This window comes from Cupressus sempervirens, chromosome 5 (assembly GCF_028749045.1).
Source record: "Cupressus sempervirens isolate cs-2001-9-10 chromosome 5, ASM2874904v1, whole genome shotgun sequence".
Lineage (NCBI taxonomy): Eukaryota > Viridiplantae > Streptophyta > Pinopsida > Cupressales > Cupressaceae > Cupressus > Cupressus sempervirens.
The window spans coordinates 561,669,005-561,696,439 of NC_143122.1; the positions used below are offsets into that span (position 1 = coordinate 561,669,005).

Sequence of the window (27,435 nt, forward strand, 5' to 3'; positions counted from 1 at the left end):
AATCACACATCACACAAGGAAATGAAGTGTCATTCGTCTAATCACACATCACACAAGTAATAGGTAATTTACTAACTAAATCAAATTCAAAAGCAAATGAATCAGCCGATGCTTATGAAAAAGTTTACTAGCTAAGCAAATGAATCGGCCAATGTTTATGAAGAAGTTACACACAAACACCTTCAATTTGCTAATAATTGATGGAGTTGCATTTTTCTCTATGTTTTGAAATTGTCATTGTTATTTTTAATTTATCAACTCCCTACATCGTGTTGTTGTCTTTATTACTATAAAAAAAATTTGCCACCTAGTAGTTGTTTCTACTACTGTATTTGTAATGAAGTTTGATGTTATTTTAGACAAAAAAATTTCAATATTTATATCTATCAATTTATTGTATTTTCTTTCTTAACTTTATTGAATATAATAAAACTAAACTAGAAAATAAAACACATTTACTACTATTATGACAACTTTAAATTTGAAAAACCATGTTATATAAAATTATGGTAGCTCGCAGGCTTCGCAGGTCTGGAACCATAGAAATAAAAAATAAAAAATTTGGCACTAAATAAATTCTATATTCCTTAATTATTTCACCACTTGGATAAAATATTAACGTAACTCATACATTGGCTCCAAAATAAGCCATGATAGAGAAATTGAACAACAATTAAGACGAGACCTTCACATCTTCCACTTATGAACGGCGACATATACTCCTGTCTAGGATTGTACAATGGACATTTTCTTTGCTGAAGATCACCTTGTAGCTTTCAACCAAACTTGTAATTATGTGAAATTGTTCTCCTAAACGTATTATTACACTCTGTTTGCTACAGTGGGATTCAAAATTCAGGAAATGCAGATTTTCGACACTCCAATTACAATCGTAAAATGCCACTACCATCTCCTACTCATCTTAATCTCAAGTAGTTATGGTGAAGCTGTTCCCGCGCATTCTGCTTACTACACACAAACCCCCTGGAGACTTTTATACACATCTTCGATTATTGCAGGCTTGCATTCTCAAGAACGAGCTTTCACAGAGGAAAAATGTTCACTCTTTCATTGCTCCCGGGCGATTTGCATTTGGTACAGACACGACTTTTCAGAATAAGCTTATTGCCATGCATGTCGAGTGTGGGAGTTTGTTGGATGCTCGAAAAGTGTTTGACCAGAGGAAAGAACAAGACAACGTCTCGTCATGGAATACGATTATTGCAGCATACCGAAGACATGGGTTTCCTCACGAGGCAGTCACATTGTTTCACCAAATGCAACGAACAGGTATTCAACCCAACCATTTCACATTTGCCAGCGTACTCCCAGCCTGTGCCAAAATGGGAGCTTTGGGACAGGGTATGAACATCCATCAAATCATAATTGAAGGGGGAGTTTTGTCAGATGTTGTAGTTGCAAGTGCTCTGTTGGACATGTATGCAAAATGTGGAAGCATAGACAAGGCACGTGATTTGTTTCACAGAATGCCTCATAGAGATGTCATCTCATGGACTGCCATGATTACAGGATATGTTCAAAATGAGTTTGTTGAAAAGGCTTTTACAAACTTTAAGCAAATGCAATTGGTTGGTACAAAACCAGCCTCGTCAACTATTGTCAGCATCCTCCCTGCCTGTGCTCAAATTAGAGCTTTGGATCTGGGTACAGTCATTCATAAAATATTAATCGAAAGTGGAGATTCGTCAGATGTTGTAGTTGCAACTACCTTGGTAAACATGTATGCAAAATGTGGAAGCATAGACAAGGCACATAAAGTATTTGACCGAATGCCTCAAAGAAATGTGATCTCGTGGAATGCAATGATTGGAGGGAATGTACAAAATGGCTTTGTTGAAAAGGCTTTAGAAACATTCAAGCGAATGCAATTAGTGGGTGTAAAACCAAATTCCACAACCTTTGCCAACATACTTCCGGCCTGTGCCAAAATGGGAACTTTGGAACAGGGTATTGACGTCCATCAAAGCATAACAGAAGAGGATTTTTTGTCCGATGTTGTAGTTTCAAGTGCTCTGGTAGACACGTATGCGAAATGTGGAAGCATAGACAAGGCATGGAAACTTTTTGAGAAAATGCCTCAAAGAAATGTTGTCTCATGGACTGCAATGATTTTAGGATACACACAAAATGGATTTGTTGAGAAGGCTCTAGAAAATTTCAAGCAAATGCAGTTGGCAGGTGTAAAGCCAAATTCCACAACTTTTGCTAGTATTCTTCCAGCCTGTGCGAAAATGGGAGCATTGAAACAGGGCATTGACATCCATCAAAGCATAACAGATGAGGGATTTCTGTCAGATGCTGCAGTTGCAACTGCCCTTCTAGACATGTATGCAAAGTGCGGAAGCATAGACCAGGCACAAAAACTGTTTGATAAAATGCCTCAAAAAAATGTTGTTTCGTGGAATTCCATGATTGCAGGATATGCACAAAATGGATTTTACAAGGATGCTCTCAAAATATTTGAATTCATGAAATACTCTGCAATATATCCTGACATTGTAACCTTTAGTCGAGTTCTCTTTGCATGCAGCCATGCAGGTTTAGTGGATGAAGGCTGTAAATACTTCAATCAAATGAGAAACCCTTATTGCATGACACCTACAGTTGATCATTATGTATGCATGGTTGACCTTCTCTCCCGTGCTGGCTATCTCGAGGACACCCTAAGATTTATCATTAAGATGCCAGTTAAACCTGTATCGGTTGTGTGGATGTGTTTTCTTGCTGCCTGTAGATCACATATTAACATAGGCTTAGGAGTATTTACAGCAATGCTGCTTTTTGAATTGGATCCCCAAAATGCTGCAACTTATGTTCTACTATCAAACATCTACGCAGAAGTCAGCAAGTGGGGTGAGGTTAAAATGATAAGGAGATTGATGAAAGATAGAGGAATTAAAAAGATACCTGGATGTAGTTGGATTGAAGACCATAAAATGGTACATGCTTTTTGTGTAGGAGACAGATTGCATCCACAGACACAGGAGATCTATGCAATGTTGGAGAAATTGGCTTGGGAAATGAAGGCAGCAGGGTATTCTCCAGACTCAAGGCATTCACTTAATGATGTGGAGGAGGAGGAAAAAGAATTATTCATATGCCACCATAGTGAAAAGTTAGCAATCGCATTTGGTTTATTAAACACGGCCCCTGGAACAACTATCAGAGTTGTCAAGAACCTTCGAGTATGTACTGATTGCCATACTGCAACTAAATTCATCTCCAAGATAGTTGCAAGAGAAATTGTTGTCAGAGATGATAACCGATTTCATCATTTTAAACAGGGACAATGTTCCTGTTGAGATTATTGGTGATGCTAAATGAAGCAATTTGAAAAATAAGCTTGCACTATAATAATGTGCACTGCATCAGACCCCTTGTAATAACAAAACAAGATATTATTTTTCAGTTTCAAGAAAGTGTTTTTAAGTTTTGAGTATTTGACAATCTAGACCATGTTGTTGGAATCATAAAATTAGATGCATAGAGTGTAAAGTAAATCAGGTGCTTATACTCTAGTAAGGTATCTCTCAAAAACTTGTTTTACATAAACATGGATTATGTTTCATATGAATGAAATGGAAAACAGAGGTAATAACTGTAGTGTTTTGTGTGTGGGCGTGTGTTTCTTTGGCTGTATACCTAATGTACAAGTTACGGCTTCACTTTTTGCAGGGAGCTTCCATTCAGATTCCAAGTACTTTAACTTCGTCAGAAGTGTTTAAAAGGCCTTATTATTTGACGGTTGACTGAATCCACAAGCATGTAAAGAGGGAAATTACTTTTGAAAGAGTTTGAGCCATAACTAAAATAGCAGAGCTGTTAGGGTTTCTGTCACTTTTGGGCCTCTTTTAGTGAATCTGCAGCAATTCATGGTTTCCAAAAGCATTACCAAGATTTAATGAATGGTTCTGAGCAAGGGTTCCTGATCTTCAAAGGCCATTGTTCTCAGTATAACAAGTAGAGATGCATGGAAGTGGTTGAAGAACTCCTTATGGACTATCATCCCCTGTTCGTGCAGGTGAATAATCTCTAAAGTGGTATGTTGCTGTCTTCAATTGTTGAAGCCTTCCATTATTTTTAAAAAAACTGCCTTATCAACAAATAGGGGAATATGGCAAGCATAATCTGTTCTACGTTGGTTTCTTTAGTTCATTATCTGTGAAGAGTATTGAAAGATTAAAGAAAATTTTGCATAATTAATGAGCAGCTAGTAAAGAGAACAAGCACAAGGACTCTCCAGATATACAAATCTAATGGAAAACTTCAGGCTCTGTTCTTGAATCTTTAGTTTGATGAAATCATACTATCGGTGGTTCCATGTAACCTTGTAAATGCGGGGACACTGACTAGTTATGGCGAAGGGGAATTGCTTGGATTTTGAGTAGTATAAAATTGCCTTCCAAGTTTCAGTTCAGAGTTTTGGAGACTGATCAAATTATTCACATTTTGCTGGGCAAGTTAGAGAATGACAGGATTATATATGTTGACTGTCCCAGACTAACAGAAAAGGGGTGAAGGAATCCCTTGAAGCTCTCTGCCTACACTTACAACCATACCATTAAGCAAAGATAATGTAAAAGATGAGGAGTAAGAATGGACAATCTATGTAGAGATGAAAATCAATATTGATACTCAAAGAAGAGACAGATAGCAGTCATTGGAGGCAGTGATAAAAGCAGCTCATAGTATTATCCACAAGCTAAGTGTCCATTATACATTTATGTCAGTCAATAACAATAAACATAAAACAGGGACAAAGTAGGGGCAGCTAGCAGTCAACGGTTCACAAAATGTGCACAGGGCAAGAAAGAAAAGGAGTACCATTTTAAGGATAAGAACATAGCAGGGTTGATGATAAGTGGATAATGATAACAAGACAGAAACCATGAGCAATCTTGGATTATAACAGTAAAACAAGAAGACTATCTATATGCTCACTGACTTTTTCAATTCATTTAGACACCCTATTGAATTTGGGAATCTTTATAATTCATAGCAAGAAGAAATAAGAGATGCAAAGTGTCAAAATTCTTGTCAATAATGTAATGATTTTATTATTAAGGCTGGGCAAAACAATAAATATAGGAATTGATAGTAGGTAAAACACTTCTATATTACAATTTTCTTAAGCTTTAACAGAATATGGCTATTGCTGAATCATATGATCATGAATAGGAAGATACTGAAAGCCTTGATATATCCAATTTGCAGAGAAAAACATGAGAATGCATCTGGCCATTTTATTCACCATTTTATGGTATTCTTGGAGGCTGTTGGAGGAACCAACTTCAGATTATATGGTTTGTTTGCAGTCATTAGATTAAGGCATTAAAAAATTAGAGAATCTTGCAGTCATTATGTTAAGGCATTGAAAAATCAGAGAATCTATTAAATCCATCTTTTTGCAATCTTTTGCAGATATTACAATAGTAAAAACAACATCTATTAGTTCAACAGTATCAACAGATATAGGGAGAACCTACAATGATTTTTATTGTAATGCCCCGCCCGGAGATCCTTGGAAACAAGGATTCAAATCAAGCCAAGATATTTTTTTTATTACAAGTATGAATGCACATAACAACATCATACAGGGATCACAACGATCGCAACGGAAGACTTCACCACCATCCTGGCAACCAACGAATCTCCAAACGCCATCACCAAACTGACACACACAACCAAAGCCAACAACGACAACGCACATGATGAGGGCACAAAAAACAACCACTCATCAACAAAACACCAAGCTGGGGTAATATGCAGAATCCCGAAATTTGGCTAAGCCTAAAATCCTGAAGCCCTGAAAATTGGCTAAGTCTGAATTTCTGAAGCCCTGAAATCTCCTAGAATCCATAACTTATCTCCGATAGGTCTGAAACCTATCTCAAACGATTTGTCGCATATATTAAAATATATCTTAAGTATAAGGACTTATACTTAAACGATATATTTTAAACCCCTAGAAAATCTGTTTTGAACCAGGAAGGTGTAAAAACCAAAAAGGTGTCCAAAACCAACTTCCGAACTTTCATCCGACAAGCCTAGATAGCCCCTGTTTCTCGCGCGAGAAAGAAAACTGGTCTCGAGTTTCGCGCGAGATCTTTCACCGCTTCGCGCGAGAAAGTGCACCCTTCGCGCGAGGACTACTGGGCTTCGCGCGAGGATTCACATTCCCGTGCGAGGATTCCCTACGCGCCGCGCGAAGATCTACATTCTCGCGCGGGAAGTGTATTCTTTCGCACGAGGAAGAAACAATCTCGCGCGAGGAAACAAATCAGCGCGACACAAAACACAATCAAAAAGCTAAACAAACAAGGAAACCTCCACACCGAGGAGTACCGGATCCACGTAAATCGAGGAATGAACACTCGAGAGCACTAACAGCAAGGAAAGAGGAACATCTAACCATCTAAAACATAAAAGCAAAGCACATACTGAAATAAACATCGCAATGAACAAAATACATTTCAGAACTAAACAACCAAATAAATGCGCGGTTCCTCCCAACCGTCAATAGCATCATAAGACCATCGTGGGTCCTAGCCATCCCCCGCGCGTAACATCCCAAGCCACCGACCAGATCGTCAGTACTGTCGAAATAGGGATGTCACTACTAAAACATGCAACAATATAAGCATAAAGAAATCTAACATGCTAGTGATAATGCATAAGATAATCCTGCAGTAGATAACATCACCTATCACATGCTAAACAACAGTAAGCAATAGATATACTACTAAAGCAAATCACATCATCTAATCATATGCTAAACATCATAATAAGGGAATGCGCCAAATAAAATAACATCATCTAAACATGATATACAAGCATCCCAATGAAAGCATAAATCACAAGAAAGCATACTCCAGAACTCGAAGTACCAAGTGAAAACATCCAGCAACGATCGCACTAGGATAAGAGATCGTCTCTGTACACCAATCCCTAGCAGTGGTGAAGGTAGCTACGCCTCCCAACCACGTGGCACCCGTAGGTCCACACCCGCCGTGCTGATCGAGATAATGATCCAACCACAAACACACAAAAGCACAACATCCAAGGCTAACACTCACACCAGACAGTATGATGGCTGAACCAAGAACCTAAGACAATGCAAGGAGTACAGGTCCTGGTCAGACACTCAAAAGGCTACTAAGTAGGGGCTGACATCATGGAGAGTCGCTTGGCATCGAAAAGCCCAAGCTCGGATCTGTGTAGCTCAACTCCCTCAACGGAAGGCCAATACACTGTGTAGCTCAACTCCCTCAACGGAAGGCCAATACACAAAAGTACCATTTTATTATCTTAAGTTTTATTACCAATCACACATTTTATTTAGTTATCACTTATATAAAACTTCCTCTGCCAACCGGGAAGTAGTCACCAGGTTACAGGATAGAAGCCCCCTCCATATGCTACCCTACCCTACCCATGCTCATCCTACGACAAGTGCCCGTGGGCATGCATATCGGAAATCAATGCAGAGTCGCCATGACCCATCTTTTTTGCGAACAAGCAGAACTGGAGAAGAAAAGGAACTGGTACTAGGGCGAATAATACCTTGCTTCAGTAAGTCACGGACAAGTATCTCGATTTCGGTCTTCTGATGAAATGGGTAGCGGTAGGGCCTGATGTTGGGCGGAACACTGCCAGGAAGGAGCTGAATACGGTGGTCCTCTGGACGAGAAGGAGGTAATCCCACAGGTTCAGCAAATACACCAGAATACTTGTCCAAAATGTGTTGGAGATCGGCAGGAGTGCTAGAGACTGCTGATGGCTGCATCTGAATGGAATGGAGCTGAGCGATGACACCATGTGAATTCTTCTTAAGAAGTTTTTCCATACGGTGTGAACTGATGATGCTGAGAGACCCTGGTTGTAAGCCTTTCAAAGTGTGTTGGTGCCCCTCGGCTGAAAACTGCATCCAAAGTTCAGCAAAATCCCAGAGAATGGGGCCAAGAGTGCGTAACCATTGGGCACCCAAAACTACATCACAACCACCTAAGGGTAAGGCAAACATGTCAGAGCGCATGTTATAATCGCCAATAGAGAGACGCACATTGCGACATTTCCCTTTACAAGGTAAAGTGCCCCCATTGGCAATCATGACTTCAAAGCTAGAGCAGGGATGGATAAAGCAATCAGCCTGTTTGGCTATTCGTGGATCAATGAAGTTATGAGTGCTACCAGAATCAATGAGTATAGTAAGAGGGATCTTCTTGAAGAAACCCTGGACCCGCATGGTTTGTGGAGTAGTGACTCCTGCCAAAGCATGGACAGATATCTCTGGTGGAGCTTCTGGTGAAGGAGGTTCAGGCTGGTGAGGCTCAACCTCAGCATCCACTGTTTCCTGAGCATCTACATATTCTTCCAGTTCCGGTGGAGAATCCACATCCAAGAGATAGAGCTTTTGCTGAACACATCTATGGCCCCGAGACCATTTCTCATCACAATTATAACAAAGCCCTTTGTCTCGCCTGACTCGCATCTCTGTTTCAGACAAGTGCTTGATCGGAGTAGTTCTGGGAGCTGGTATGACTGGAGGGTTGTGAGAACCTGTATTTCTGAATGGAACAAAATTAGATCTGGAGCGTTGTAGAGCACTAATCTTGTCTTCCGCTAACTTAGCCAACCCAAGGGCTTCCATCATTGTAGTAGGTCGAAACATTTTGACTTCTGAGCGAAGTGCATCCTTCAGACCACTGACAAAACAACTACGGAAGAATTCATCAGACAAGCCCTCTGTGTGATTAGCTAATTTTTCAAACTCTGTCTGGTATTCTCTTACAGTGCCTGTTTGACGCAGTTTAGTGAGTGCTCCTGTGAAATCATCAAAGGAACTAGGGCCAAAGCGCTCCAAAATGAGGGTGCACAATTCTCTCCATGTTGGGCCTACATTAGCCTTGATGTACCAACGGAACCATTGAAGAGCTTCATGTTCCAAATGAAAAGATGCAAGGGGGACTTTGTGGTTATCCAAAGTATTATGCAAGCTGAAATACTGCTCTGCCCTATAGATTCATCCAGTCGGATCAGAACCATCGAAGCGTGGAAAATCAAGCTTTGGTCCACGGAAATTGCCAGAAGAGGACCCAGTATCTCCTGAATGGTTTCGGCTCATGGCTGACTGCTGAAAGTTAAGACCCATAATTTTGTCATCCAGATCTTGAAGTTTGGTTTTGAGGGATGCCATTTCTTCTTCCATGATTTTTGCTCCTGAAGGCCACGACAGAAAAAAAATTTGATGTAATTTCCACCCAGCGAGCCCAAGAGAGTGCTCTGATACCAGATATGATGAACCTCCTTATAGCAATATCGTGAGAATGCTCGAAATAACAGAATACAAAGTGATAGCAGAACTCAGAATGAATCTACTGATCGCAGGCCACTTCGAGGGGGTAACCTCCTTTGAGCAAGCTCAATACAATAAATTCGTCCGTGCCCATCAAGGGCCTCAACCTATTCTTATATACTGAGTACGATCTAGAAAAGTAATACTACCTATGCATGTGGGATAATAAAATATACTCACGGGACGACTTACAAAGCATATGCGTCCAACAACACTACTCTAACAAAATAAACAGAAAGAACACACAGGTTCCTAACACCCAACCCTAATGATCATAACTTCCGGCAAATCCACGGAAGATCGGGCCTCGCAAGTCACCCAACAAATGTACGCGCACGTACTCGTGTGTGGCACACCACCATCACAAAAATCATAACACAAGGATAGGAATGAGAACACAATGCAAAGAAAACACCCAACTGAAAGCAACACGGGAAGGATGGATTGTACACGAATCCCAAAGCCAATAAAATCATACATCATAAAATCACTCAACCGGCCTCAATCCGTGAGTATGGATTCTACACGAATCCCAATGATGTAACAAGACCAAAAGTCATGAACTTACTCAACCGGCCTCAATCCGAGAGTATGGATTCTACACAAATCCTAGCGTTCACGAAACAAAAGCAAAAGTCCAAAAGAAACCAAAACAGGTGTAAAATCACTCAACCGAACACAAAGTCGAGAGTACGGGTGCGACACGCATCCCAATGCAACATAAAAGTGCAATAGTGGTCTGACTGATATCCAAATGGATCATCCAAGTCCACGAACCACAATGTGCCAAGAAAACCCGAGAAAACAGGGCGGCACGCAAAACGAGGTGAAAACCCCAAAAATTTAGAAAATTACAAAATTAAAACCCATTTGGCCTTTGGGTTCAAAAACCCCAAAAATCCAAAAATAAATGGAATCGGACACCGTATGCAAAAACGGCCAGCATAACGGTGCAAAACTCCAAACCCTCTTCCCAAAAAACAGGGAAATGTTCATACCCGCCCAACCGGATAGAACTAACATACAGAAACGGAGGGGAACACTAGTTCTCAGCCTCCAAACAAACTGCTACCCAAAACAGAAGCTGAAACGAAGCAAAAACAATAAAACGGGAAAGCCCTACCTCACAGCCAAAAGGGCAAAACGAGAATTTGAACCATAAAATAAATATCCCGCAGAAGTAGCTGAAAATCGCGGCAATCCAAGGTTTCCTCGAGCTGGATCCAACGAGCCCAACCTCGCGACGATCCCACGCCCGTAGCTCCCACAACGAACAAAACAGTAAATCCTCATGAAGAGGATTTTGGGTTTTACTCTCCAACTTTCCAATTTGAAAGTGAGAAATGAGGAATTAAATTCCTCTTTGGATACTTATTCACTTTTTGGGTGAATAATCGATTAGGGCATTTAACCAGCCAATTTAGTTAAACTCCGAATCGACCCAAACGAAAACAGGCTATTCCTATAAATAAGAATTCATCTATGGCAAAACTGCCAAAAATTAAAATAAATCAATTAAAAAGCCCGAAAACCCAAAAACACATAAATCTCTTAAACAACTTTCGCAACAAAGCGAAACTCTAAATGCACAGACACGCTTACTGGTCTAATCACATAATGCAATGAGTTCGGATTTAATAATCACCGAAAGGTTTAAATTAAACATTTAATTAAGGATACGTCGACCATACAAAGGCGACATTGGTAAAATATGAACAGCTGAATCACTAACTCCAAGTGCCACTGCCAGGGATATAATCCTGCACACTAAACAACACGATCAAGTGCAATTGCATATAATAACATAGCCGAAGCAATAAATGCATTAAATCACCTAATTTAACCATTTATTTAATTATATTAAAATAATTTATTTACATCACTCACGTTCGCAAAAGGCATAGCAACGCAGGAATGAAGTAAATAACCATAGCATTAAGTCCATCACATAACAAAATCAGAGGTGTGTCCAAATACCAGATAACCAGATAACATCGTAAAACACACTATCATCTCAAAATGGCATCATCATGCAATATGATTAACTGAACAGCATAGTAGTCTAAAATCTATGATACTAGAATCAAAGAGTAACATTTGACCCTCGGGTCCTCTCAAATGTAAACATCACATGAGTAACAAATATCTCTCTAATCAGAAATATAACAAGGTAAATGCCTGCAACAAATAACCAAATAATCCAACAAGAACAATCCATTCTAATTACTTAAGCATTTAATAATGATTGATTACTTTGCATTAAAAAGGCATTTAAAACACATAAGCAAACACAGTCATAAACATGACTAACCATTGCTATAGGAACCTAGTCCAATGTAGCATGGTAATAGTACACAGTGCAATCTCTGCACACATCTCAGGGTAATCATAGAACAACCTCATGATACCACATCGATCCTGGTAACCACTGGCACAAACCTCAGTGAACCAAAAATCACATCATAATCTCAAAGATCAGTCAAAAGCATAATCAAAGCAACTGATAAAGAAACATAAATCCAAACACCTCAACGGTGTAGACCACTCAGGGTCACAATCATGATCCCATCACAACAAAAGATCATCAAAGTTGCATCCATCAAGATGACTTACAAAAGTCAAATGGGAGAGGCACTACATTTATCATTGGACTCAGACTACTACATAGATCACAAATATACGAGACAATCTTAAAAAAATGTGGAAGTTGACGGGGACGAGCCAAGGCATTCAGGGTTAGAATGGATGAGGGAGTCAATTGACCAGAGTAGAACACCGTGCTTCTTGATGTTAGCAATGGCCTTAAAGCAACAAAATACAACTTTTTCAAAGTTTCCAAGCTAAGCTTGACTATCCAGTGAATAAAGTGTAATTCTGGATGAGGAAGTCAACTGACCAGTAAAAATCTGTGCTTCTTGATGTTAGCAATGGCCTTAAAGCAACAAAGTACAACTTTTTCAAAGTTTCCAAGCTAAGCTTGACTATCCAGTGAATAAAGTGTAAGATACTATTCATAAATTTACTTATATGAGACTACTATAACAAACATTCTTTATTAAAGCTACAAAAATGAAAAGAAAGGGTATTTAAACATTGAGCAATTGCAAGTCTAGTTTAACTAGAAGTGATCTTTAACACTCAAATGCGAAATTGATTTAACACTAATACTATACCTGCAATGCCCCCTTCAAGAAGGCTTCATAAGAAATTGCTTCTTTCAATTATGATTAATACAAGGGTTCAATTGCCAAAGGTTGGTCATATGCCAATGAACAGAGATTCCTCAATTCATATATTAATTAGCTTGTCTTTACATTCAAAAAGTTTGAGGCTACTATTGCACACACCTCGTATGGGAGTATTAATGTGAACCTTCTTTACCATGTAGAGGTATGACAGTGAAATCCAGCATCTTCAGACCATGTCAAAAAAATGAATCTAGCCTACTTATTCTACTATTGGTCGGACAAAATCTCTGGGAAAGGTATTGAGAGTAATCCTCCTGACAGCACTTTGATTATGTGGCAAGAAAAAATGTGAAAGAAAATGGGTGTGATCCAACAGACAGGAAATTAGTCTTGCAGTAAATGTGTAATTCCAACTTGCACAAAATTGATCGAGAGTAAATAGGCAATCAATATATTTGTATTCCAACTTGCAAGTTGGCCAAGTACTCTGAGGTTTTGAGCAAGGACTGAGGCACGTTACAAGCACTTATCACAAACAAACAACATACAAAATACCTGAAAACTTCTATACAAGATGAAAAAACATTAATACAAGTTCTGTTTGACAGCTACTTTTGGAAGTTTCAAACCTAGTGGAAAGTTTAGAAGCCATTAGTATTTCTGCTTTGATAACACTCTTATATGACAATTTTGAGCACTACACTTGGCCAGAAAGATAACTAATAATAAGGAAATTACAGTTAAAGCTCAAATAGCATAGCCATATGGTAAAATAACATAAATGATAATATTTAATATAAGGGGCTCAAGACTAGCCAGAAAATATCAATTAGTTCACTGCCCCTACACATTTTTTAACATGCTTTCAAAACCAATTGCAACAGCTATTTGAAGCATGACAAAATGAGCTTGCAAATGAAAGAAAAGGGCAATTTATAACAATATAAAGGGCTCTATATCTTTAGATGGTATGGAAGAGGTAAGATAAATCAGACGCTCACTCTGAAATTCACCTTACTATAAAGCACAAAACTATATTTTCTTCATGACATCAACTATAGAAAATTATAGCTTCTGTTCAGGCAAACACCGGTGAATTGACAAACTAGGCCAATTTTCTAATAGCTTGTCGCTGAAGAAATTAAAATGCCTTAAGAGTATAATTTAAATCAAGACCAAAACTTTGCACATTCACTCCCATTAAGATTCGTATACGCAGAATCTTGATACAGACTGGAGTCAAATAGATGAGAATTTCTAAGTTTACTTGGCTTTACAACTTAATAAATTGAGGTACAAGTACCAAGAATGAGTGCCAGGGGGTCTTTAGGCACATTTTAGGGATGGGGACATAAAAATAGGCAATGGCCCCATGGAGTGGGGTCCCTTGAACAACAGCATAGAAAATTGATAATTATTTTGGACCACGGTGGGTTTGTGGGGCATCAAATTTTCAGCTCTGCTGCATGATTTTTGGACTCTAATCAAAAGATTACTGCTAAGCTGTCTTAATAGAAAATACTAAAGAATTAGACAGCCCTTGTACTACCAATTGTGAGTAAAAGTATGTGCCTTGTGCTGCAAAACTTCTGGAAACATTCCATTCTTTTGCATTTTTTAATTTTGGGATGTAATGCCATACAAATTGAGTCAATTACGCACTATACGGTATCACATCCATAGTGTTGAGAATGGTCCTAATAGTTGGATTCGGTATTAGCAGTAAAAAGTTTTGAGTTTCGAGTAGTGGAAGCCCTCAATTTATGCACAGGCGTGGTGGGTAGGGTAGATTAATAATACGTAGCAAAAAAATTGCTTGCTTGTGTAGAAAATATGCATACATGTACTGCTGGAAAATCGCTCGAAACCTCTATCATATCCACTGCTTCTTGAAATCCCTCACCTTGGTGACACTGCTATTTGGAGTCAGCAAACATATTATAAATCTAACTACTATTTTTTTTTTAAATACATGGAGAATGTGTTGTAGTATAACAGGCCATTCCAGGCAACAAAGGTAAATAATTCCATGGTACAGGTACCTAGATGTATGGATTCTTCCAGAACAAGAAAACGAGATGCAGGAGGAGACTTCCAAAACAAGCATGGCTGATATCTTAAGGGAAATGAGAACATCCCAGAAAGCCAACTGGGATCAGTATGCACATCATCTATGTATCCAAAGATTTATTCAATAGCTTCTAATAAGCAAATACAAGTACATACTACTATGCCATAAAAGCGGAGACAGACATAGTTGATTTCCCACAATTAAAACCTTTTAGAAAAGAGGTTACAGCTTACCAATCTAACAAATTTCAGCAGCATAACGACATACAGATTTAATATTCTACCATCATGAAACTAGAAGAATGAGACAATAGAAAACATAGATATACGTGGGGAAAACCCTTCTAGGTAAAAAACCCTGACCTCCAAAACATCAAGCCAATGTATTATTCAGCAACAAGTTACAAATCATTTTCAGGCTCTAAGCCTTCACATGGAGAGTTACATCTTGTTCCATCCTAGAGAATATCTGGCAGCGCAAACCTGCGAAATAAACTCCACCACTCTCTCTCACATTCTGTAAATCAGCAAAGGCACCAACATATATAGAGCTCAACAGAAGAGGTAGGTTCCCATGGTTTCCAAAACCATCTTCAATGCATAAGAGGTGAGTTGTGTCACAACACAAGTAACTTGCTAATTCCATGACACGTTGCTCATAACTTCCAAGGAAACAACACCTATCTCATCTATAACAGTCATCTTGCCAAATACAATGCAAGTACAACATAGAAATTACCATGACTAGGATTAGGCACTTTCCTTATCTCACACTAATTGTCAAACGTGAACTCCACCATAAATGTTTGTTGCTAAAATACAACTCCAATGCACAATAGAAATTGTCAACCAAGACTCTTTAGTCTACATAGGAAATTGCCAAAACAATTTCCACACCAAATGGAAATATATGACAATATCTTCCCATAACTTAGAAACTTCCAACTTCCTAAAAATATGGAATATGCCATCTCATCACCTGCCATGTAGGATGCCACCTCACCAAGAGGTCCCACAAAGTGAATGACAACTTAGAAAATTAATAAATTAAGATAAATCAATAAATCAACATGTTAGGACTCTAAGGTTGAGACACCTTAATCCTAACAATATCGGTGTAAAAGTACTGAGCAATAGCTGAAGTTTTTATAAATTTCTTTAATTTTTTAATCAAAAATTCACTTTCCTCACTTTTTTCTGCCACAACCAATAGAATTTTAAATAATTGACAATTTATAGAAATTAAAATATGTAAAAACATTGAAACAATATAACAAAGTCGCCATATTGAAAAATATTTTATTCTTATTGATCAGCTACAATATAATAATAGTTTTTAAATTCAAATGGTTGCAATAATAAACTTCCTCTGGTAAGAACTTATAATCAACTCTCTCAACTCCATGGGAGCCTGCAGAAATTTCCAATCAGATGGGCATAAAACATATTACAATTAATTATCATAAAACAAATTGAAACATATAGTTTGGAGAGAAAAACTAAAGACTACTCAAATCACTCTCAGATTCCCATAATTCTTTTAGAGATTTTCCTGTCCATACGATTTAGATAGTTGTGAAACCCTCAATTTTTTCAAAGAAAACTGTGTTGAAAGATATCGCTGTCCAATATTCGACCAGCAAAGCCAAAGCAGCTCTCTTGATACCTTACATATTACTTGATTAAAATAATTTCCTTCCATCACCAAAAGCTTTAGTCCAACCAAAGATAGTTTGAGAAATGAATTTCATCACTTAAGTGCTCTTCCTTCCCTTAACAACAGCAAAACTTAACTAACTCACTAATTAATCAACATCTTTCCTGCATTATTGAAAAGTGCACTGAATGTTGAATACTAAAACTAATAAATATAAGAAAAGCCTACACAATACAGAAATTTGTAAAGACAACTAGAAATAGTGTATGTAGAGAAATAGTGAACATAACAAATATACATATGACAACAGCTCCCCTTCCAGTTGGAGTAACCTTAATTCCTCGAATGCTATTTGTTTTCTGAAAATAAATATTATAACTTTTGAAACCTTATAAAATTAAAATCAAGTTCATTGGCTGCTCAAACACATACAATATAAATCAGTTTTAAAAAGTATAATTATGTATTTTAAAGGGTTTAGATTCTTTACACAAAAAAGATTTAAGCATTAAACACGTGAAGACAGCCAATACCAGCCATTAAGGCCATTAAAGATACAGAAAAAATATATATAAACTATAAATCTTTACAAATTATCAACCTAAATGATGTTTTGAAGTGTAAATAGATTTAAGTTATTAAAACAATTAGATTGCAAAAAGGACAAACAAGACTTGTCTTTTTAAACAGCTGTTTAACACATAAGCTCAGCAAACTTCTTTTAATAAAGGCTTTTCTTTTCGTTTTTAGCTCTAAAATAAAAGAAGATATCAAACTCACCTTTGTTTGTTTGCCAGAATCAATAATCTGCTAGCATAACTAAATTTGGGAGGGGGAATGTTGATTTGTGATTACCCTTCCTAAATCTCTAAGTGGTCATGAATTCTTATGTGGTTATTGTCATCAACCTCTACCAAACACTTATTTAGAAATGTTTCCCAACTGTATAGACCACTCCAACCTAATCCATCTCAAACTTCAATTGCCAAACTTTTCTCTTCTCCAAGAAAAATAAAATGTTGTAGCAAGGAATGCGTATTTTCTTCATCATCAAGAGTAGCATAACTTCTTTGAGTTTTCCTTTCATATCGTTAGATAATATTCTTGAGATCTTACAAAACAAAGACTTCTAATGTTATTTATTGTACTTCCCATATAGTTGTCCTCAAAATACCTTGAGAGACAGGAGCAATCTATGACAGGCTTGTGTGAACTTTTTAACAAGTTTTTCAAATTCATGGAGGGGAAAGGGATGCAAATGTACATGCCCACAAAAAAGTTGTTTTGTATTAATTAAAACTAGTGCTTTCACTTTATATATGAAGCATATGCCCCAAGATGTAAGTATATCACATTCTTGTGTTGTAACAATGATGAGACAACCCCTAACAAGACTATATTTCACAAGTAAAAGTGCATCCAAATGATCTACATCATCCATCACAATCTTAAAAAATCTCAAAAACCTTGCAAGAATTGCCTTCCCTTTCTTTATATGGTCAAAATTTTCGTTCAAGCCAAGGCCTTTGATGAGTTCAATTTGTTTGTTCTACAATACACCTTTGGCATCTCTAACATAAAAATTAAGGAATATACTTTTGGCATCTCTAATATAAAGAATAAGAAATACACCTTTAGAATCTCTAATATCAAAAATAAAACTAGATCTCTCCGTAGAGGAGTATCTTTTGTTGTATAATTTCATGGTAATTGTGGTCTTTCCCAAAACCACCCATGCCCCAATTACCTACAATTTTACACCCTGATCACCTTGGGTAAGTTGGAGTGTGCTCTCAAAGTCTTTCACTGCTTCACTGAGGCTATATCTAAGAGAATGAGGGTCTTATGAGTGTTTTTCACAAAATCACACCAAATGCATCTACTGAAGGTACATCCTCAACACTTACTCAAAAGCCCTTTCTGATGTCTTCATTAATCATCGTGGACCAGATGTCAAAAAACCTTTAACCACCAAAATCTATCATATCCTGAATAATATGTAAGTCATAACTTTTTTTAGATTTAGAGGAGTTCGAATATGGCAATTTATTGCCTACAATAATAGAAACAACAAACCATGGTGTTACTCTTCACATAACATCTTTTTAAGAAAATTATACAGAATCACTCTGGTGTTTGGTAGAGCTCTCGTGTATGTTTTAAAAGTGCTGCCAAAAGTGTTCCAATTTTCTATCATGTAGAGTCTATTGGTCTAGGATATGTAGTTCAATGGAAAGGAATATGTGTTGATATGTTTTGAAAGACATGAAAAAAAAAAAAATATAGCCCAGAAAAACTTCACGAATAAAAATATGCAATTTATAGAGTCTCATTTTATATAGGCCAAATCATAAAAACTAACAAATATTGCACATTTAACCTCTCCATCTTGACAAATATGTATTCTTCTCTTCACATCTTTATCATTTATCTTTGGCATAAACACATCTTCATGATTTGATTTTGGAAAAAAAAAATTGTTCTGTGATAAGATGCAGTAAATATTGTCCAAGTTTGCTAGTGGCACATTGCATATTTCTTTAATAACGATATTTACAATTTCTTTGAACAATTACATGTCATCACTGAACAAGAAAAAACACTTCAAAATCAAATCATGTGCAAGTTATACCAAAGATAAATTATAAAGATGTGAAAGAAAAAAAACTGTATTTGTCAAAATAGGGAGGCTGAATGTGTAACACATATTATTTTTAATAATTTAACTAATATAAAATAAGATCTTATAAAGTGCAAGTGCATCTTTCATTTTGAAATTTTTCCAGACTGTATCTATGCTTTTTTTAATACTTGTCAAAAAAGATCAACATGCAGATCAATAGACTCTACATGATAGAAAAAAACGGAACAATTTTGACAGCACCTCTAAGCAATAATGAGTGCTCTCCATAATTTCTTTGAAAAAAATACTATGTAAAGAGTAACTCTCCAAATTGCTGATTTTATTGTTGTAACCAAAGAAATTGCCATAGTCGAACTCCTCTAAATCTTAAAGAGTGTTATAACCTCTATGATAAACGGAAACGGCTAAAGGTTTTTTACATTTGGTCCACGTGATTAACAAAGAAACGGAAAAGGGGCTTTTCAATAAGTGCTGAGAGGATATACATATGTTAGATACATCTGATGCAATTAGATGAGAAGAACTCATAAGACCTTATTCTATGAGAAATAGCCATTAGTACCTGAAGTGTATGCCATGGAATTGAACTCCAGTAAACGCCGTGAAGGAAAGACGGAAACCCAACCAAAGCAGCATGAAGACAAGCTTGCTTCCAAATAGTGGAAACGGCAGCAATGAGAGATAATAAACGGAAACAGGCTACAAAGATCTCAGTATGCGTAAGGGAACAGATCTCCGGGAGTTTAAATAATGATAATGGATTGGAGAATTGTGGAATCCAGCTGTATGTGGACCCATTTGACACAGGAAAGGCTGTGGAAAAACGCGGAATCGCTGCTGACGACAGCTGTAACGAGAGTGAGTGATAATTAAAAAAGAGACGGAGAAACTCGCGGAAGAAAGCAGACTTAAAGACAAATTGCCGTGATAGGTAGGGCCATTTGGTACAATCAAAAAATTTATTTAGCTTCAAAATTAAAAATTTTTATGAAGGCACAATGCCATCGGATAAGATTTGACACGGATAATTTTGTAGTGTGATTCAATTGAACAATTTAAGCTATAACAATTGAGGGAGTTGTGTTTTGCACTTTAATTTAACTTAAAATGTTGGTAGTCTCGAAATACCTTCTACCTTGTTTTGTACAAGCCAAAAAAATTTTATTTTTTTTAAATAATTTATTAAGAGAAGTCTAAAATCAATATTTGGCAAATGACATAAATCACTCCTAAATTGATAATGCAAATTCTAATAATTTATAACTATACCATTTTTTCCACTCCTTCAATATTCAACCTTTAAGGATTCCAATTTTGAAATAGAGGGGAAGTGACTTTTTTAATCTTTTTACCTTTGGATATTGATGGGTTGTCGACAAAAAATGGGGTGGGCGGCCAGGGGCGAGGGCGGTCAGGATTGATCTCTTGGCCCCACATAGAATATTTTTAACAGGGTCGCTTCCCTATTGATTGGGCTACTAGCATGGTTGTTCCTCTGCACAAGGGTGGGGACATCAACAACCCCTCCAATTATGGTACCATAATGTTGAACACTATTTTATGCAAACACTTTTGGGAGTATGTTAGCACGTAGAATTGTTGGTTGGGCAAAAAAAGAGAAAAAAAGGACAAAGGGTCGGGTTGGTTTCTAACCAAAACACTCCACTATTGACCATTGCATCATTCTAAGGTATTGTTGGCTATTCTTGCCCCCATTCAGCCCATCGCAGATAATCAATAAGAGAAATTCCTAATGTGTTGGATTCTTCCACAATGGGTTATTACGTCAAATTTGTGGCTAACTTTTGTGTTGTTTGTGTTTCTCTATTTCGTGGGAGGTCACTATGGAAAGCTTGTGAAATAGTAAAATATTTTGCTATTTCTTCCAGCATTCATTGAGAAATGTGCCAACTGTTAGATTCAAAGCTTTTCTGCATCAACGATTGTGTTTTAATCACTTGTTGGGAGATTTTTTGCAGCATCTAGTTCATCCATTTCAAAACAGAAAGATCTTCATCGATGATTCATCTATTTTTTGGGAAAATCATATCTCTTCACGCGGGTCTACTCTACAAGTGTACGCAGGTGGGTTAACATGTCAAGGTATCCCTTCCTGCATTTTATGGCATCGTTGCAATATGATTGCTTGTGTCCACAACACACTTCCAAGGTTGAATATTTAATGTTGAGTGACTTTTGGGGCCTTGTTCTACAATGCTAATGTATTCACATGCCTCTTTATTGCTTATAAGGATCAAATCTATTAGATTTATCATTTTATTTGCTAGGTCCATTCATTTGGGCTTTTCATGACACTTCCATGAGCAAGTTGCACAGTGGATTAGATTACTTTCTGATATTTATTTATTTCTCACCTCTGTAATCTTAACTCCACTATGGTTGGAGTTTGAAGTTCAAGTTCATTTGAGTTGTGCTTGAACTCTGTATAAAACAAAATTGTGAATATTTTATGGGTTCTTCTCTGTTTGCACTTTGTAACAGCATTATGCTCTGCAACTGTATTACTTTGCCTATCATTAATGAAATATCTTGTTTCTTACCTCTTCTTGTCATTCATTAATTTGTGCACGTTTGTTGTCTTGTTTTGAATGTTTCTTTTCCATTTTCTTAGATTCGTGTGTTGTATTTAATCGGTTGGTAGTTACTAGAGAGTGAAATTTTCATTTCTTTTTAGCATCTAATTAGTTATAACCTGCATACAAGTTTGAAAGGTAGATTAGAGTTAAGATTATTGTATTTTGGGTGTTCCATTGATGTGTAGTGCAAATTATAGGCAGAGGTAGTAACCATAGTTTCAATCTGGTGCAACACTCCCTTTCCCTTTCAACATTTACTTTTATGCAATCCTTCTCCCCTTTCTCTCAAAGTTTTAGATCATATGCATCTTGATTGTAAGGAAGTCGTGTTGACATTACAGTCATGTTTGTTATTAGTGATATACACTTATTCAGATTGTAAGCATCTATCGAGTCCCTTGGACAGTTTTAGTTTGCACCAAGCAGTCACTATGTTGGTAATGATCAGTAGTATAAACCAAGTCATGCAGTGCTTATCGAGTTCCCAATTACAACAGTAACAATCCAGTGTTGACTGATCCACTCAGTGTTAACCAAGTGATTCAGTATATATATGAGTTTCATAGTATTTGTCAAGTCACCAGTGCAGACCAAGTTCAAGACTACTTGGAAGTGATCAGTATGAACCGAGCCTCTATGTCTACCGAGTGCATGACGATGTTGAGCATTGACAATGGATGCTATTAGAATTCTTTAGAGTAACTAGGGGGGTGAATCCGTTACTCAAGGTCCAATAAAACTTTTTACTTATCCTAGTGAGCCCATTAACTATTCATGCATCCAAGCTTATCAATCTAAACTTGCAAGTTAATGATAAATCAACATGCATCAATAAAACATGAAAGATCAACACATAACACAGTGATTTACATGGAAACCCAATTTGAGAAAAACCACCAGTAACATGCTACCTTGTTTCTCACTCTTCTGAAGTAATGCCCTTGAAAGGCCTACCCTGTTAAAGGCTACAACACACACTGTTAAATGTGACCTGGTTAGGAGATTTCAATCACCCTATTAGAAGTGAGCCTAGTTAAAGGACTTTAGAACATTCACTTGGAATGCCACCCTATTAAAGGATTTTCAAATGGCTATTAAACCAACCTTAGTCCAAAGGATTTTTCCCTAACTGATACAATTGCTAGAGAGTAACAATAAGGGCTTTTGACCTTATAAGACTTACAACTTAACTTGTTGATATTAGATCACAATTTGGTTCATAATTCTGCTTGGCATTCAGTCTCTACAGCTCTGACAGCTCGTTCACTCTTCAAGCTTTTGTCTCCTTAAGCTTCTTGCTTGTTGTACCAATGTAGTCACTTCAGTGGTCCTTTGACAAAGTAGAGCATCTGTACTATGTTCCCCTAGGTCTTCTTTGACCTTCTCAATGCCTTCTCCTTGGCACCACTCTCCAATCTACTTGACCACACTCACCTTTCACCTTATGACCATACATTCCTTAAGTAGGAATTCACAATACTTTTCTCACTCTAATTTCCATCATCCAAATTAGGGTTTAGATGGATTAGGTAAGGTACAATGTATCTATCCCTTATCTTGTTTCTTCTAGAAACTTTATGTAGAATCCACTTGTATTTGCCTAAAAATAGTTAGCCTAGAATTTTGTACCACTAGCTTATCATACTTATCTTACATCTGGTTACAAAATTCAAGGTAACAAACTTATTAGCTCCGATTTGATGAATCTTTGACTTTTCAAATAATGCAGCAGCTCGGTACTATTGACTTTCTGATGCTCGGCACATACTGTGTTACTTGGCACCTATTACATTTTCGCTCGACATCAACTATATTTTTCTAATGCTTGGCACCTGTTACATTTTGCTCAGCACTAACTAAGTTACTCGACACACACTACATTTTGCATTTACTTGGCAGACACTAGATTTTGTATTTACTCGGCACTAACTGATAATCTACTCAGCATGAACTAACTTTGCTCAACACCCACTATAGACTTTGTTCAGGCTTTGTAGACAGTCTAAGTATTACAAGTTCTAAAGTTTCTAAGTGCAACCAACCTTTGTATCTTCAAGTATATTACCAATACATTATTTCACCATTATCTTAACTAATCCTTGTACTTTATTACAAAATTATAACTCAACCTTTCCTCTAGGTGTTGTTGTTACATCTTATTAATTAAATCCTCTTCATCAATAAACTAAGTGGTAGTACTTGGATCTTATAAGCAATTGTCTTACTAGTAAATAGTAGGTTTGACATCAGTGACAAAATAATGATTGCAACATACTTCTTTAACAATTTCTCTAATTCATCAATGATCTTTTCAATCGGATTCCAACAATCTCCCTCTTTGGCATTGATGGCAAACCAAACTAATCAACCAAGTTACCTAAATGAAAACTAACTAGGTTAAATTAGTAAGACAATAGCAAAAATAACTTTGTTGAAAAAAATTTCTTTTCATCAACGTTCAACTTCTTATTACTTCCTCTTTGTTGATACACTATTTCCTTTGATTTGCTTCCTCTCAGATCTATCATCCTGATTGATCTCTTTGCTTCTCCCTCTTAACTGGTGTATCTCCCTCTCTATCTTTTTGTTGTTACTCTTCTCTTTTGCTTTCTTCCTCGATCATTTTTCTATTTCTCCCTCTCTTCTTCTACTTCATCAGATTTGATCAATTTTTGCTATTTCTCCCTCTTTGACAACAATGTCAAAGACATAACATTTTAGCATCTTCAATCATGCAGATATAGAATTTGCAACTCTAGTTTCTCCGTTTGTCACCATTCTTGTGACTATTTTGGAGTTTTAGCACTTTAAGTACTTCAGGCAAAACCTAAAGTAAGATCCTCTGCATCAATTTATGTTATTCAACACTCTATCTATTTGATGCAGGGTAGTTCTACTATTACTCAAACAACCTTTGATAGGGGTATTACCCCTAGCTTACCTAGAAGATATTCAAATGCATCCTTAGGTAAAGGTTTTGTGAAGATGGCAGCAATTTGATCCTTTGAATTCACATACTCCATCTTCACCTCTTTGTCTTACACTAATTCTCTCAACTTAATGATACTTAATTGCAATATGCTTTGTTTTGGCATGCATCATAGGATTCTTTGATATGTTGATGACACTGGTATTATCACAATAAAGTATCATAGGTTCAGTTATCTCTTCCTTCATACCTTTGAGTAGATGCTTGATCCAAACAATGTTTGTACACTTTATGGTAGCAGCAACATATTCAGCTTCAACTATGGATTGTGAGGTACAACTTTTCTTTTTGCTAGTCCAAGTGACTAATCTTCTACCTAAAAAGAGTGTTCCTTCACTAGTGCTCTTTCTGTCATCTATATTACCTCCCAAATTTGCATCAGTGTAGGCTCTTAACTCAATTTTTTCAGTCTTCTTATAGTATAGGCCAAAGTCATCTATTCCTTTTAGGTACCTTATTATTCCTTTTACTTCCATAAGATGATTTTCTCTTGGGTTTGCAGAAAATTTTGCAACTATTCCAACAGGCAATACAATGTCAAGTCTACTATGTACAATATATTGTAGCTCTCCAATCATTGATCTATACAATGTCTGATTTACTTTAGTTGACTCATCATTCTTTGATAACTTATGTCTGGTTATCATTAGTGTATTGACTAGTTTTGAATCTTCTAGTCCAAATGTTTTGAGTATCTCCTTGATGTATTTTGATTGGGCCACAAATATGCCATACTTTAGTTGGTAAACTTGCAATCCAACAAAGAATTTGATTTCCCCAAACATTGGCATCTCAAACTCATGTTTCATCTGATCAACAAAATCTTTGCATAGGGCATCTTTTCCTCTAAATTTTATATCATCAACAAAGATTTCAAATATTAGAATGTCCTTACCTTTTTCAGTCTTCATATAGAGATTGTTGTTGTCATCTATTCTTTCAAATCCAATTTTTACAAGGTATTTGTGAAGTCTCTCATACCATGCTCTAGGTGCTTGTTTCAAACCATAGAGTGCTTTGTGCACTTTGTATACCATATCCTTGTTGTTGTCATCAACAAATCCCTCTAGTTGTTCTATGTAGACTTCCTCTTCCAATATACAATTCAAAAAAGCAGACTTAACATCGATCCGATAGACTTTAAAACCTTTGTAAGTAGCATATGCAAGTAAAGTTCTTACTCCTTCCATCCTTGCAATAGGGGAAAATGTTTCCCCATAGTCTAGTCCTTCTTCTCGAGCATAATCTTTACAAACTAGTTTGGCTTTATTTCTTGTGATTTCACCATCTTCATCTAGCTTATTCCTAAACACCCACTTGGTACCAATCACATTCTTGTCAACTGGTCTTGGAACTAAACTCTAGGTTTTGTTCTTCTCTATCTGCTCAATTTCTTCTTCCATAGCTTTGCACTAACCATCATCTTCTAGTGCATCTTTCACTATTTTGGGTTCTATCTTGCTTAGCATACATGATTCATTCCTTAGTCTGTTCCTTGTCATTGGTCTTGCATCCTTGTTACCAATGATTTGTTCAATAGGGTGATGTCTTCTCACATACTTGGATAGCCTTGTTTCTATCCTTGTTTCCATGTTTGGTCTTTTAGCTTCAAAGTCACTGTGCATATCTCTTTCAGGTAACTCAAAATTTCTTCCATGTGTACTGACTTCAGAATCAGAATGTACATTTTTTTCATTCTACAACTCAGCATCTGAATGCAACTCAACATTCACTAGTTGTGACTCGACAGATATTGACACTTGTTGCTAGTTGATTATTGGATTGGTAGCTTCTTCTTCAGTAGGCATTCCTTCATAGAAGTATACAAAAGATCTATATTCTTCTAATCTTTTGACGGGTTCATCATCATGAGTTTCTATGTATTTATCAAAATTTACATTTGCACTCTCCACAATTTTGTTAGTGTTAGTATTTAGACACATGTATGCTTTACTTCTAGTGGAGTATCCAAGGAATATACCTTCATCAATCTTTGCATCAAACTTGTCATTTCTAGAATCTTTAAGAATATAGCATTTGCTACCAAACACTTTGAAAATTTTCACATTGAGTGAGTGACCATTCCATAATTCAAAAGGTGTTGCATTTTTACCTTTTTTCATTTGTACTCAGTTCAAGGTGTAGATAGCTATGCTTATCGCTTCTCTCTAGTACTTTAGAGAAACATTTTTCTCCATCATCAATATTCTGGCATAGTCCATTACTGATCTATTTCTCCTTTTAGCAATCCCATTTTGTGGAGGGATCCTTAGTGTTGATGTCTGCCTTTTAATTTCTTTATCATTACAGAACATCTCAAATTCTTTTGATGTGAACTCTCCTCCTCTCTTTGATCTCAAGCATTTCAAACTCTTACCTATTTCTTTTTCAACCCTTTCCAAATACCACTTAAACATTTGAAAAGTGTCAAACTTTTACTTTAAGAACATGGCAGTCATCATCCTAGAGTAATCATCTATATAAATCATTATGTATCTATCTCCTTTGTAACTTTGTACTTCTATATGTCCACACAAGTTAGTATGAACAATTTCTAATACTTCCTTAGAAGTATAGGTTTTATTTTTGAAACTTGATTTGGTCATCTTGCCTAGTTGACATTGTTTGCACATTATATTGTTAGGCTTTTTCAGTTTAGGAAAACCTCTTACTTTCTTCATATTGCTGATACTAATCAGGTTGTCAAAGTTGACATGACATAGCCTTTTATGCCATAGCCACACATCATCAGTTTTAACAATAAGACAAGTAGCATCTTCAATGTCAAGGTAAAATAGATTACTCCTAGTTTGGTCTCCTTTTCCTATCAGATTTCCATTTGTGTCAAAGATCTTGGCAGTTTTATTTCCAAATTCAACTTTGCAGCATATATTACTTAGTTGTAACACACTCA

At 36.7% G+C, this 27,435-nt stretch overlaps 1 protein-coding gene and 1 pseudogene across 5 annotated transcripts; one reads left to right on the forward strand and one right to left on the reverse strand.

The window, feature by feature from the left end:
* The first annotated feature begins 308 nt into the window (after positions 1-308).
* On the forward strand, positions 309-4,818 carry LOC149557168 (pentatricopeptide repeat-containing protein DOT4, chloroplastic pseudogene; annotated as a pseudogene). The gene has a single exon (XR_016364850.1). The product of XR_016364850.1 is annotated as a pentatricopeptide repeat-containing protein DOT4, chloroplastic pseudogene (transcript).
* On the reverse strand, positions 561-19,776 carry LOC149557169 (uncharacterized). 4 transcript variants are annotated; one of them, XM_089831878.1, is made up of 2 exons: positions 19,498-19,776; positions 561-15,225 (listed from the first exon to the last, which is right to left on the reverse strand). In XM_089831878.1, exon 2 carries the CDS (start codon positions 8,690-8,692, stop codon positions 7,460-7,462), a length of 1,233 nt encoding a protein of 410 aa, XP_089688004.1. In that variant the 5' UTR covers positions 8,693-15,225; positions 19,498-19,776; the 3' UTR covers positions 561-7,459. The 4 variants fall into 4 exon arrangements, with proteins under 4 accessions (XP_089688004.1, XP_089688003.1, XP_089688002.1 ...); XM_089831877.1 differs by having other exon boundaries at positions 561-15,613; XM_089831876.1 differs by having other exon boundaries at positions 561-16,045.
* Positions 19,777-27,435: the final 7,659 nt, after the last annotated feature.